The 13752-nt window shown below is 36.1% G+C and overlaps 1 protein-coding gene across 1 annotated transcript in view; it reads left to right on the top strand.

Annotated features, from left to right (window-relative positions):
* Positions 1–13752, top strand: part of DCC (DCC netrin 1 receptor) — a 781864-nt gene that overhangs the window by 674926 nt on the left and 93186 nt on the right. Inside the window, exons 22-23 of the mRNA XM_061169229.1 lie at positions 935–1000; positions 10027–10189. Of these exons, the coding sequence (XP_061025212.1) occupies positions 935–1000; positions 10027–10189 (229 nt within the window). The remainder of the gene's footprint in view (positions 1–934; positions 1001–10026; positions 10190–13752) is intronic.

Genomic DNA, 13752 nt, shown 5'->3' with positions numbered 1-13752 from the left:
TAAAGAATTAACTGTAGTCTTGTACATGTTTGAGTATAGATTCAACTCCCAAATGTTTTTTCGAATAGGTATTCTAGAACTCAAAATCTAACCAAATAATCACAGTTCTACAAATGTACCAATAGAAAAGGGGATTACCTGTAGTGAAAAACTATTAATTAAATATGGATGATAGTATAATTATTTCTGGTTAATTTCTGGCTCATTTCTCTTAAAGACTACTTTTACAACTGTTGAACACCTAATAGAAGGCAGTGGTTCCAAATGTGTGCTACTAGAGAAACCTTCCTTCTTTCTTGGTGTGTTTATAAGAAATATTCAGACCATGTGGGCTGTGACACGCCCCCTACTCTTTATTCCATATCCAATAGCTCATTCCCAGGCACCTATTTGACACATAACACAAAGCCTACTCAAAGCCCAGTTATAAGGCAAAATGTACTGTCCCCTGGTACAGTAATAATGATAGTTTGCCACAAAGTCATGTCCAATGGCAGCAGTGTAGACTGGACCTCTTGTAACATGAAGGAGGTGGGCTCTGTCACTCTAGGAGCCAACACCACCACTCCTTCTGTTCTGAGATGTTCAAGACAGCAACGCTTACACTGACACTGGTGCTGTACCTATTGGTGACACATTAACAAGAGTATTGGAGAAATAAAGGAGGAGGGGGGTCAGCTTTTCAGTGAGGAATTGAATTTAGCTTGTTTAAAAGAGTATTTTTGTGACAGATTTTTCTCACGCATAGAAAATAACATTTTCTTGCAAAGTATAATGGTATCATTCTTTTCAGGCTTTCTTTGAAGTGGACAAAATAGTCTTATTCAGTTGTTTGTGTATTTTTAAATATTTGTTAGTTTTTGTCTATTTTGTTTCATTTGTGCTTTCATGTTGCAGGTCCACTAACTTTCTGGTATATTTTCCCGATAAACAGGTCGCCATGGAGATGGAGGTTATTGGCCAGTTGATACTAATTTGATTGATAGAAGCACTCTCAACGGTAAGTATATAAATTAGGTTCTATTGGATTCATTATATTAATTAAAATTGTTAATTCTAGAGCGTCTGAGGCAAATTTTCTATTGACTGCAAGTGCCAAGAACCCCAGACTTAGGGTTTTAGTGGGAATAATAGGAACGTGAAGTTATTAACAAACCTGGAGCATATTCCACTAGGAGACAATGCTGATGAGAGTTGACAAGTACACAAAACAGTCAGAAAAGTCCAAGCATAGAGAATTTTATAAATGATGCATGGCTCTTAACTATCTAGGTGTGAAAGTACTATATATATTTGAAATAGTTCTACAATTTTATTGTAGAGAGGTGACTGAAACCCACTCAGTTTCATAAACTGAAGTTAGTGGGACTTTTTCAAGAATCAGAGTGCCAGGAAATTAAGAGGCAATCGGAACATGGACAGTTGAGAAAGAATAATTATTTCCTCACAGTTTCCATCCACTACTGAGCAGTGGTTATGTATGTTACAGGTGAAACAAATGTAAGCCAAAGACACAGAACAATATACTCTCTTAAATTGTGTGTCCTAAAGAACACTAATCTTGGATAGAATTGCCAAATGGAACAACTGAAAATACAGGAGGCCCAGTAAAATTTGAATTCTTTCTGATTGCCTATGAATCTGAGATAAAGAAAAATATTGCAAGGGATTACCATCTCAACGTACATAGGCATCTCCGTGTACATATCCGTAGGCAACTAGAAATAATTCAAATTTAACTGAACCTCCTTTATTTTTAATTATTAAATCTGGCAAGCCTAATTTTGGATCAAGTTTAGAAGTTTGCTATGGACTATTTGAACTTGCCCTTCAAAAGAAAATGAATTCTCTGATTAAAAAGAAACCTCAGCCCAAATCTGATGTTAACAGATAAGTCAACAGATAAGGATTTTTCTTTTCACAGGAGTCAAACTTCAGATGAAGAGAATGACAGTAATTGAGAGAAATGCATGTCACTTTATTTTATTTTTTTACAATTTAAGATTCCTAGTGAGAAATATAATTGTAATTAAATTTGATCTGATATACATTATCTCACAGGAGAAAGTCATGAAGATAAAATAGATGAATGGCATCCAATGACTTTGAACCAGTTTAGATAGATTGTTGGCATTACCCCGTCTCAATTTTCTGCAACACTTAATGATGTTTTAGGCATTTCCTGTTAAATGAATGGGATGAACAAAGTACCTGAAACATTTCTAGAATCCCTACTGGAATAATTAATTATTACAGGCTACATGATTAATTAAGGTGACTTGATAACCTCAGAGAGGCACGGATGGTAGAGGGCATACTTAATCTGTTTCCTATTCTATTTCCCTATCCAGTAAATGATAGTAAATATGTAATTTGCCTTTAGCTTGGGCTCTTACAAGCAAATCAGCAAAGGCATCTGAAAACTCTACCTTCCTAATTAAAATTCTACTAATGTCTTATACCTTAAGAAGGGGGTATATTTTCGAATTATATATATAAGTGAAAGCTTGACTGATAAAACTCTAACCCCACCACACCTTTGCTAAGTAGGCTGCATAAATAAGAACACAAAATCTTGACATTTCTTCAGTTTTTGAGCCTCATATACAATGAAAATTTCATACATCCCCTCATGGAGTGACAGAATTAGAGAGGTTTCCTATCTCTCCTTATACTTCTGGATTCATCCTTCAAAGAACTGTAATAGAATAATTGTTTATTGTCAGAATACTCAAGCCACTTGCAAATAAATTTAGACCTCGCTAATCATTTACTTTCTCTTACAATGTGTCACTGTTTTAAAAAAGCACTCTTGGAATTCAAATAAAGAAAAACAAAGCTATAGTTCATGTTTACTCTTGAAGTTGGAAGCCCTTAATTAAATTGAGGAAACTGAAGAGGCTTCCTAAATTATTTTCTGGTGACAAGTAGAATCAAAGCTAATATGTGGTGATATGGTAGTATTTTACTTTTATGATGCATTCAGTTTTGTGGTCCACATTCTTAAAGCAGGAAAATCTTCAACTTCTGAAAATGTGATTTTGTAGTTTATATTTGTATGAAGGATAACACTAGTGAAAATTACTTCAATCCAATCCTTTTTTCATTGGGGAAGATAAATCACCAATTTCTTTTTGTTGGTAGCTTTTCCTAAAATTTTCAAAATTAGTAATTTTGGTAAAAAGATCTACAAACCCTGCAAAAGCGTTGTTATATTGACTTCAACCTTTGAAAACTTAAGTTTGATAGGTGTTGATACTTTGGTGAAGCATTATTTTAAAATGTTATTAATTAATTTTTGTATATTTAGAATTGTATTAGCTGTTCTGTAAAACATGACTTAAACTCTGTGTTTAGGAGAAAAAGCCATGATTTTTCCCTCTAGTTTTGATTTCCCTTAAGTAAAGATAATTAGAGTGTCCCAGGGGTCTCAAGCTCTAGTCTACGAGAGGCTCTGCCCACCTACTATCTAAACATTATCTATCTGAAATGATGTTAAGGCCCTCAGACTAATCCCAAACCCCAGGTTCTAGAACTGACTTTGCCATGGGTTAGAAATGTGTGAATCAAGTCACTTAAACTCTCTGGATCTCTGTTTTTCATCTGAACATAGAAAGTGTTAAGCTAGATCTGGGTTTCTTAGCTACAAAACCATTGCCATTTGGAACTGGATAATTTTTGGGGGACTGGATAATTTTTTTGTCGTTGGGTTCATCCTGTGCACTGTAGGATGTCTAGCAACATCCCTGACCTTCATCCACTAGATGCCAGTAGTATTTCCCCTCTACCATGTTGTAACAACCAAAACTGTCTCTAGACATTGCCAAATTTCCCCTTGGGGGCAAAATCTCCCCAGTTAACAACCACTGATCTTTATTAGCATTCCCCAAAGGTTGGTCCAAGGTACATGGGTCCCGTAAGAATCTCTGAGAAAAAAAGTATTCCATTGTCAAGTAATCATTGGGAAACTCGTTTGGTACTCACTTCCTTTTGCCAGGTCCTCGCCTTCTACCTGAATACTAGAGGATTAGTCTTGAGAGAGCATCTCTGCTCACTCTATACCCTTGAGTTTGGTGATCTCATCTACTCCCAGGCTTCAAATTCCATCTATATGCCAGCTCCCACATTTATATATCTAACACAGACCTTCTGGCTGCCTCTTTACAATTCATCATAAGATCTCAACCCTGACATATTCAAGACTGAACTTTTGTTCTTGCCACACTGAGCCTACCTGCCCTTTCACCCTCTCCCTCATCCTAGACATAAGGATATTGCTGAGGCCTGAACCTAACTCCTCCTTTCTTTCCTGCCCCAAGTGCAATCTGCTTTATTCATTTACTTTCAAACTATATTGTGTACGTGTCCTCCTTGCTTGACTGAAGTTGCCACCATCTCAGTTTAAGCTATCATCAACTCTCACCTGGAGAATTCGATATCCTCTTAGCTGGTCTCTATTTTTCCACCACCAACCCCTCTCCACGCAGAGGGAAGAGATGTCTCCTTGGAACAAATCAAGCCTGTCACTTCTTTGCTGAAAACTCTTAAGCCATCTGTGATTTTACTGAGGATAACTGAATGTGATTTACAGGGCTCATGTGAACAAGGTCCTGTTTCTCTTTTCAGCCTCATTTTGTGCCATTTTCTTTTTGCTCCCAATGTTCCAGACACACACACGGTCTGCTCTCAGTTCCCTTGTAAAGGAACAAGAACTAACTCCTAGCAACAGTTCATAATTTAGCTTAAATGTCGCTTCTATAATGAGGCCTTTCATGACCTCCCTCCTCTGTCAATGACCTCGTATCACATCCTCACGTTATATCTTTCTACCTGAACTCTACTTTTCTTTAAAACACCAACTATAGTGGTAATGTTATATTTATTTGCTTCATGATTTGTTTAATGTAAATCTTGTCTAGTGAATTGTAAGCTCCATGAGGTCAACAATTATGTCCCACTCTTTTTTGGTAGGGAGCAATCAATATGCTAATTTGGAAATTATTCTCAAACTACACAATATACAAGAAGACCATGACATACACATTATTAGGAAATGATATATATGTGGCCCCATAACTACATTCTAATGGTTTCATAGCCTGGCTGTTTTTCCTTCTCCACCCTTCCAGAAAAATAGCTCAGAAATGGAGCTTTCACAACTCCCTTCTATTGGCTATGCCTTGATCTCAGGTGAGAAGTAACCTGACATTCTATTCATGTCACAGTGACCCAGATGGGGTACATGTTTCAGGAATGGAAGACAGAACATTTAATATATAGGAATTTTTTTCTTCTCCGGTCCAACTAGTTGGGCAAGCCTCTGATTATCTCACAACTGTGTATATGTCTTATCTCATATTGTCTCTTTTTGCCTACTTGAATCCTTTCATGGCTTTTCCCCCTGCCTCCAGCTTTATTGGAAAATAATTGACATATAACATTGTGTAAGTTTAAGTTGTACAATGAGCTGATTTGATCCACTTAAATAATCCAGAATGATGACAACCATAGTTAACACCTCCATCATATCATATAATTACCACTTACCCATATTTTGATCACAACATCATATCCACAGCACCCAATTGGATCTTATTTATGGAATAATTGAATACATTCTCTGCCATTTCTGCGCTACCTCTCCTGGCAATGCACAGTTCACATTAGCATGTTCAAAATTCTGATATTTGAGGGAAAAATATGTTTTCCAACTTAATTGACCAAGGAACTTTTTCCCCCATAATGGTGATTAATATTTCATTTTAGGGAACACTGGGCTAGATTATCTGTGAGATCTCTTCCAGCTGATTGACTATATAGTACCTTATTTCAGGGTGAAATGCTTTGAAATATTCAATGCCATATGAATGTTCAAATTCAAAGGCCTGTGAAATTATGAAGACTTATGTTGAGCTGAAAGTGTTCTAATAACAAAACTGTTTTCGGAGAACACTGTAATCATGGGAGGGAAGTTAATTTCCCAACTAGAAGCTTTCATTGGATCTATTTGTCTCCCCAGAACTGAACTTGCCAATCTTATGTTCACATTGTTTACCTGCCTATTGATATTGTGTAGCTATCAGGGCTCAGCTATTGTGGCAATGAGACCAGGTTCTCAACATGGGAGCCAGGACTCCTGGATTCGATACATGGCTTTGTGTTCTATGTGATAGTTAAGCACTCAGAGTACCAGTCTATCCATGAGCCTACTGCAGAATTTTTGAGGGCAAATATGATAAGACACGTAAAATATTTTTCAAAGCCTACCAAGTATCATAAAAATTAAAGACCTAATTAGTAGTTACGCTAAACCAATTTTCTAATCATTACTAAGACTTTAGACCCAACAGATTATGAAATCTATGTTTGCTTTTATTAAATTTAGTATAAAAAGGATGCAATCATTTGTGGTGATCAGATCTTATGAAAATTAAGTTGGATGGAATGCTCATGTGATATTAAAAAAATGTGACTCCCTTCTCACTGATTTTAATGAAACATATCTAGGTCTTGATTACTCAGACGTGGGATACCCACACTCTTAGGCTAACACCAGGAACAGATGAATTAGGATACTGTATTTTTCTTTAATTTGGAAAAATGACATAGAATGAAATATATTGGGCTGCATCATGTCCGTTGAGCACCAACTCTGTGCCAGGGTGTGTGGTCAGTGTGATGCATCCGTTATCTCATGAAATAATCACAGTGCCCTGGAGGAGATTTGTAAGCCTTTGAATTACACCATTCAGCTTCCGAAAGGGGGCAAAGGTCACCTTGCCCCTTCTGTAGTCAGGCTATCTGCCAGAACTCTTACCTACACAATCTAGATTTGTGAGTTCTAAATTTTTTCCTAATTTGGAGCAGTCTTTTAATATATTTAGATATATGGTTGATCATCATTATTTGCAGGTTCTCTATTCATGAATTTACCTACTCTCTAAAATTTTATTTCTAACCCCCAAAACCAATAATTATGGTGCTTTTATGATCATCCTTGGACATGTGCAGAGCAGCCAGAAATTTGAGCAGCCCAGTGCTCACAAACTCAGCTGAGCTGGAACAAGGTGACGTTCTGCCTTGATGGTTCAGCTCTCATACCATGGATGTGTCCTTTCGGCACTGCATTTAGTGCCAATTTTTCACATTTTTGTGGGTTTTTGTTGGTGGTTTCACTGTTTAAAGCTGTCCCTAAATGTGGTGATGAAGTGCTTTCTAGTGTTCCTAAACACTAAAGGCTGATGTGTCTGATGGAGAAAATATGTGTGTTAATTAAGCTTCACTCAGGCATGAATTTATAGCGCTGTTGGCTATGAGTTCAATGTTAATGAATCAACATTACATATTAAATAAGCCACCTTTAAACAGAAACCCACATGAAACAAGGTTGTGCTTTGATTGGTTGATAAAAAGGTAGTGACCAGAGGCTCCCAGGAACATGACACTGTGTTTCCTCTAGAAGCAATACTTTGTATTCCCTAATTTAGTATTTGTGATGTCTTTATAGAACACAAATAACAAGGATTGACTCCATCTAAAGACACCATTGCACTTGACTTTCTTTATTGCCTGTTCAATGTCAGATATTCTGATTAGTCAGCCTTTGAATGGAGATTGGGAAATTAATGAAAGATCTTGAAAACCAAGTTTTAAACTGATGGAACTTTTATGAGGAAGTCATAAAGGCCTGGAATCAAAGATTTATAATGGGAGCCCTCATGAACCCAACTCTATGAGGCAAATGACATCAATATCTCACTTAATCTAAAGCTCAGCCGAATCCAGAGTCATTATTTTCTGATTTGGAGCATGATATCTTCCTAGGTGGAAAGAAAGAAAGAAGAGCAAAAATTTGAAAAATTCCAATTTACATGGTTTTAAAAAATATTCATACAGTGTTACTGCCAGGTATGACTCAAACTAAGTTTGTCAGAAATGGTGAACTGTTAAATTTAAGTTAAGCTAATAAAATCCATGAGATCCCCAATGGCCTCCATTGTACGCTTTCACATAAAAGGTTAATTTATTCCAATCAATTAATTTATTAAGAACAGAAAGGGCATATTGAGATACTACTGTAACATGACTTTTTAAATTGTAAGTAAAACTATGACACAGAAAGTTCTAACCTTTCATTACTTGCCTCATTCCTTTGTAATAAATGAAAAAATTACTTCAAAGAAACCTTATTTCTTTCATTTATAATCGGAATCTTTTAGCAGAAAGTGCTGTGTAAAAACTTGATGAGTTACCCACCCCTGAGATTCAAGTTATGTCGTTAGCACTTATTTTTTTTCCCCAACAATATTGAATCAGCAATAATTTGTTTAAATTTAAGTGACTATCTTTTCAAAAAAAAAAAAAAAACCCCAATGATTCTCAGATAACTTGTCAAAAGATAGTGTTTCAATTTTGAGGCAAGTGCTGTGTTATTATATTCACTTATGAAAACAAGTTAATTTATCTTTCACATTGAATATTATTTGTAAAAAGTTTGTATCAATAGTTTGGAAGTCCACACCAAAAGTATCCCAAATGATATGGTAGATTATTAATTTAGGCAACATTTTATTTAATGTTTCAGTAGGATAATGATATTATAAGCAATTACACTGTGTCAGATAGTTGCTGAGATAGTTGCTTTGTCTATTTTTTCTAATTCTGACAGTAACTACATATGATAAATATTATTATTTCCATTTTATAGGTAAAGGCACTGAGGTACAAAAGGCCTAAAGATTTTGCTCAAGGGGTATAGAAAGCTAATATAGGTTGTTAAAGAAATTCATTCAAATTTTAGATCTAGGAAAACATCCAGATTCATTGCTTTCTGCTACTTTTTAAATTATTTATAAATAAAACTATATGCTAATATATACTTTTTAGAATTCTGTAGCTTGTAATAGTAACTATGACATAAATCAGAATATTTCTAACTGGTTAATCACTGAGGGTTTAAAGAAAACTATTTAAAGGGTCATTAGCCATTCTTGCTTACATAAGCAAATTATCATTCTATTTTTGCTTAAATATTGTCTACCATGAGGTACAGTTGCAGCACAGGAAAAATTTATCTTAGGACTTTATGACACTCTTTCCAACCCTGTGGCTGCTTTTAAATGGGATTCATACACCCTTGACAGGTTGAAAATTAAATGTGCTTTATGGATAGCTTCTTAAAAGGAATGGAAAGTATGAGTGATTGGTGTCAAATAGTTTGTCTTTCACAGCATCGAGTAGATAGTATTTTCTCAGCCTTCTCTGATTCTTGTCGTGCTGGAATTCTTATCGTTCAAAGCAGCATGCTTCCTGCCTTCCCCACTTTCTACTCAATACCATAGCTTAATTATATTTTTTCATTGAGATATAATTCCCATACCATAAATTTACCCTTTCGAAGTGCACAATTCCGTGGTTTTTAGCATATTCACAAGGTTGTGCCACCATCATCACTATCTAGTTTTAGAATATTTTCATCACCCCAAAGGGAAACCCTCTACCCATTAGCAGTGTTTCCCCATTCACGTCTCCCCACATCCACTGGCAAACACTAATCTACTTTCTGTCTCTCTAGATTTGCCTATTCTGGATATTTCATATAAGTAGAATTGTACAATACGTGGCCTTTTGTGTCTGGCTTCTTTCACTTAATATATCATTTTCAAGGTACATGAATTTTGTAGCATGTATCGATACTTCATTCCTTTTTATGACTGGGTGGTATTCTATTGTATGTATATATCACACTTGTTTATCCATTCATCAGTTGATGGCTTTGGGGTTTCCCACTTTTGGTGATTCTGAATAATGTTGCTGTGAATATTCCTATGAAAGTTTCCATGTGAACATTGGTTTCATTTATCTTGGGTAGATAATTTGATCTTTCCTCTCATTTTTCATTGCTTTTTCCCCAGCTTCAGGAATGCCCAGAACAATAGGAACTCTTTGAATTCTTAACCGAGCTTGATAAGCCATGGGCTGTCACATCTCCCTAAACCTGATCTTCATTTGCCTGTCTTTTCTCAGAGCCACCCATTGGCCAGATGCATCCCCCACATGGCAGCGTCACTCCTCAGAAGAACAGCAACCTGCTTGTGATTATTGTGGTCACCATTGGCATCATCACAGTGCTGGTGGTGGTGATCGTGGCCGTGATTTGCACCCGGCGTTCTTCAGCCCAGCAGAGAAAGTAGGTAACAGCTAGTTCCCAAGAGATGAGAAGTCACTGCTTGACCTGACTACCATCTTTTTGAGTTAGATTTTTGACGGCTCTCTTCCTGTGTGCTTCCATAATTCACTACGTGTTCTTATCTCCTCTCCAGAGCTGGGCAAAATCTTGCCTTTGTCCATTCCAGACCCATAACTTAAGAGGGTGAGGACTAGGCTTGCAGAATTAATAGTAGAATCCACCTGAACACTCACTCTGCATTTCTGTTTGATTTTACTTCTTGAGACCAGATTCTTCCTTTCAAATGAGAGCAGGTATTCCTTAAGTAACACTTAGAGAGTGGACTTCACCATGTCCCTACTTATGGCCCTCTCTCTGCAATTATGTATAAAACATTGGAGATGTGTATTCCTCTAAAAGTATTTACGTATCCCTTTTGGCAAGAAGGCCTGTAAGCATTTAATCAATGCTTGTTGCATGAATGACTAAGTATAGACTCCCAAACTCAACGTAATTATAATACTATGGAATGTTTAGTTTGGAGGCAGTAGTTAGGATAGACGAGAGATTCCAGAAATTCAAAATGGTTCATATTTCCTGGCTATGGTGGATTTTCAGAAATTAAAAATTTTGAGGGGTTTAAAAATATTTTCATATCATGCAGCTCTGGGTTATAGCACATGCAGAGAAAGATATATCAAAGTACAAAGTTTGGAATGGAAAAGGGGTTTTAATTCAGCGTATCCCCTCCCAGCGATACCCCATAAACAGCACATTAACCTTGTATCAGCCAGTTGTGGGAATCAGCAATAACTCTCTGGTTATTTTCTGCCTCTCTAGCACTTTTCAAATCCAACGTGATGTGTCTTTTTCAGCTGTGCTATTCTCACTGGATTGGCTACAATAGGCTCTTTCCTTAATTTTTGTTTGTTTTTGGCCTGAGGCATGGTGTTCTGCAAGTCTGAGGCATGGGCCCATAGGTGGCTGGTTTGACAACTGTATACCATACGCATTGCTGGAGAAAGATTCTCCAGCAAATAATTTTCCCTCTTCCCCTGGTAAGACCTCAGCCTTTCTCTCTTTTTAAAAATGCTGTGACCCTATTTGTTGATTTCTAGCGTATCTTCCAACATTTTGAAGTAAAGTATTTAGTAACAGGATACAGGAAGATGTACATACTGAAGAAGGTAACATAGGGTATAGATGCAGTCTTCGCATTTCATTTATTTAGAAGACAGGTCAAATTTTATATCCAGCTGCATTCATTTGACTGGACTATCTTGAAGCTGATGATAGCTGGTGTGCTGGTGCATTGTTTCTGAACAGGGAACCAGACAGAATGAGATTAACAAGGTGGGTCTCCTGTGTAAGCATCTGGGAAGTCATAATCGCCCACTGAGCTTCTAGAGTGCTGGGCACTTGGTAAGGCTCTGGGGGAAAATCACTGTGATTAAGTCATTGAACAATCTCTTGGTCCAGCAATCCCAGGAAAGGGCTTTTGTAAACAAAGAATGGTGAAAAATTAAAGCTGCAGGTCTCTGAGGCAGAGCTGAGAAAGATTCACAGAAATGGAAGCAGGGAGGGCAGCAATTTCTGGCCTTATTTCATGACAGTTTTAAAAACATGGTTGCGTTCACAAAATGAATTGAATTAACTAAACCATCTGTAGTGAGGTGTTTTGTTTTGTTTTGATCATTTTCATCATTGTTAGAAGAATGTTTGAGGGTTATATTGACTTGATGAACTGAACTCCTGGACCTATGTTGTTTCTCCACAGAGAAAATGCTAGTCTTCTCCATGTGCAAAAGTGGGATTTGGTGCTATTTTGGGAAACTCTCAAATTGTCCTAAATCCCACCCTAAGTACTTTGTTAGAAAGAGTAGAAGCTGAACCCTGGGTATCACTTGTTTTTAAAATTAGGGAATGATTGAAAGAATAAACCACTCCATGAATGACTGAAAACCCAAAGAAAGTGAATCTATAGCTCCTATGCTACTGCCGCTTGGGTTTTTCCTCACCCCACTCCCAAAGTCTCTTAATATTTACTTGGCATATTTTCAAAATTTAGCTTCATATATTTTTCTTCAGTAACACACCCAATGGCATTCATCCTGATCTCTTTGTTTGTATATGTTAACAGAGAAAAAGAAAAAAAGAAAAGCTCTCCTTTAAGATATTTCTGAGTTTTAATTTAGCTTTTCTTGATTTCATTGAGAACTCCTCCTCCCCCATACCACCACCATTGAACTTTGTAGAACAAAGTAAATAATGCAGATGAAGGCAAAATCAATTCTAATTTGAAATAGAAATAATGTCCATTACAGGGCTCTCAGAAATGGGAGTTTAATGTAATTAATAAGGTGAAGTAGGAAATATCCATGTGCTTCTTCAATATCTCTTTATCTAGGACTGCTGGAGAATGTAAATTGTCTTTGTGTTTTACTGGGGGACTTGAATTACATCCATATGGATTTGAAACATATTTTTGTGTACTATCAGTAATACTTCATTCAAGTTAGTGTCTATGCATTTTATTCTGTGATTTATGTAATGAGGTAATGAGCTAGCTTATCTGATTGACTCACATTCTAGTTGGTAAGATTTTCTTTTTATGTTATAAAATAACTAACAGAAGTTAGAACCCAAGTTCTAGTTCTGATTCTACCACTTCTTTAATTAAATTAATAGTATTTAATTGCACCTAAGGGAAGAGCTAGTCTCTGAATATTGGTTTCCTCAAATAAGAAATGGGACTAAATACTTTCTGTCAACCCTCTACCACTAAAATTCTCCACGGACTACTACAAAATTACAAAATCACGTGGTAGCATTTAGCTTCAAATTCACATGAAATAAAAATAACTGCATTTCTTTTTAGCTATTAATTTAAATTTTTTTTATCACTTTGAAGAGGCTTCCCTTACACACTCTGGATTAGTGAGATTATAGTAGAATATCATAATATTGAAAATTTGTGTTTTAATAAAGCTTAAATTGATGGAGGATTTTGGTGCTTTTTAACAGAGTAATAATATTTTCCTGGCCAAAATGTAGAACGTGTATTTTGATAAGTTAGAATGTATCTACAGATACTAAAGAAAAAAATATTTGACATTGAGGCTATCCTGGAAATTCTGGACACATGGTTATCACATGAACACATGGGTAGATGGTCAACAACTTGTCCGAATACATTAAATTTAAATGTGTAAATAAAATTCAAGGTTTACATGGTAAAATTACCAGTTAACTAAGCCTCCTCTTTGATTTGACGTGTACACAGCAAGTTTTAAATATCCACACACATTCAGATCTTAACAAAAGTAATTATCTTCAGTACTGAGGATACAATGAAATCTATTGTACTTTACTATAGGTCACTTTCACTGATTTTTCAAAATTTTAACATTTCATTGGTTTTCAGTATTCACCACACAAGGATTTTAACTGACAACCACTTAAGACGTCAATATATCTTAGTTCCATCTCAGAAAAGGCAGGTTTATTTGAGTATCTAGGACATATTTTCTCTGGCTTTCCAATACAAGTTTTTTGTTTTGTTTTTAGTAGCAGTCAGTAGAGTA

Source organism: Eubalaena glacialis, chromosome 15, assembly GCF_028564815.1.
Source record: "Eubalaena glacialis isolate mEubGla1 chromosome 15, mEubGla1.1.hap2.+ XY, whole genome shotgun sequence".
Classification (NCBI taxonomy): Eukaryota; Metazoa; Chordata; class Mammalia; order Artiodactyla; family Balaenidae; genus Eubalaena; species Eubalaena glacialis.
This window is presented reverse-complemented; position numbering and strand designations above follow the sequence as displayed.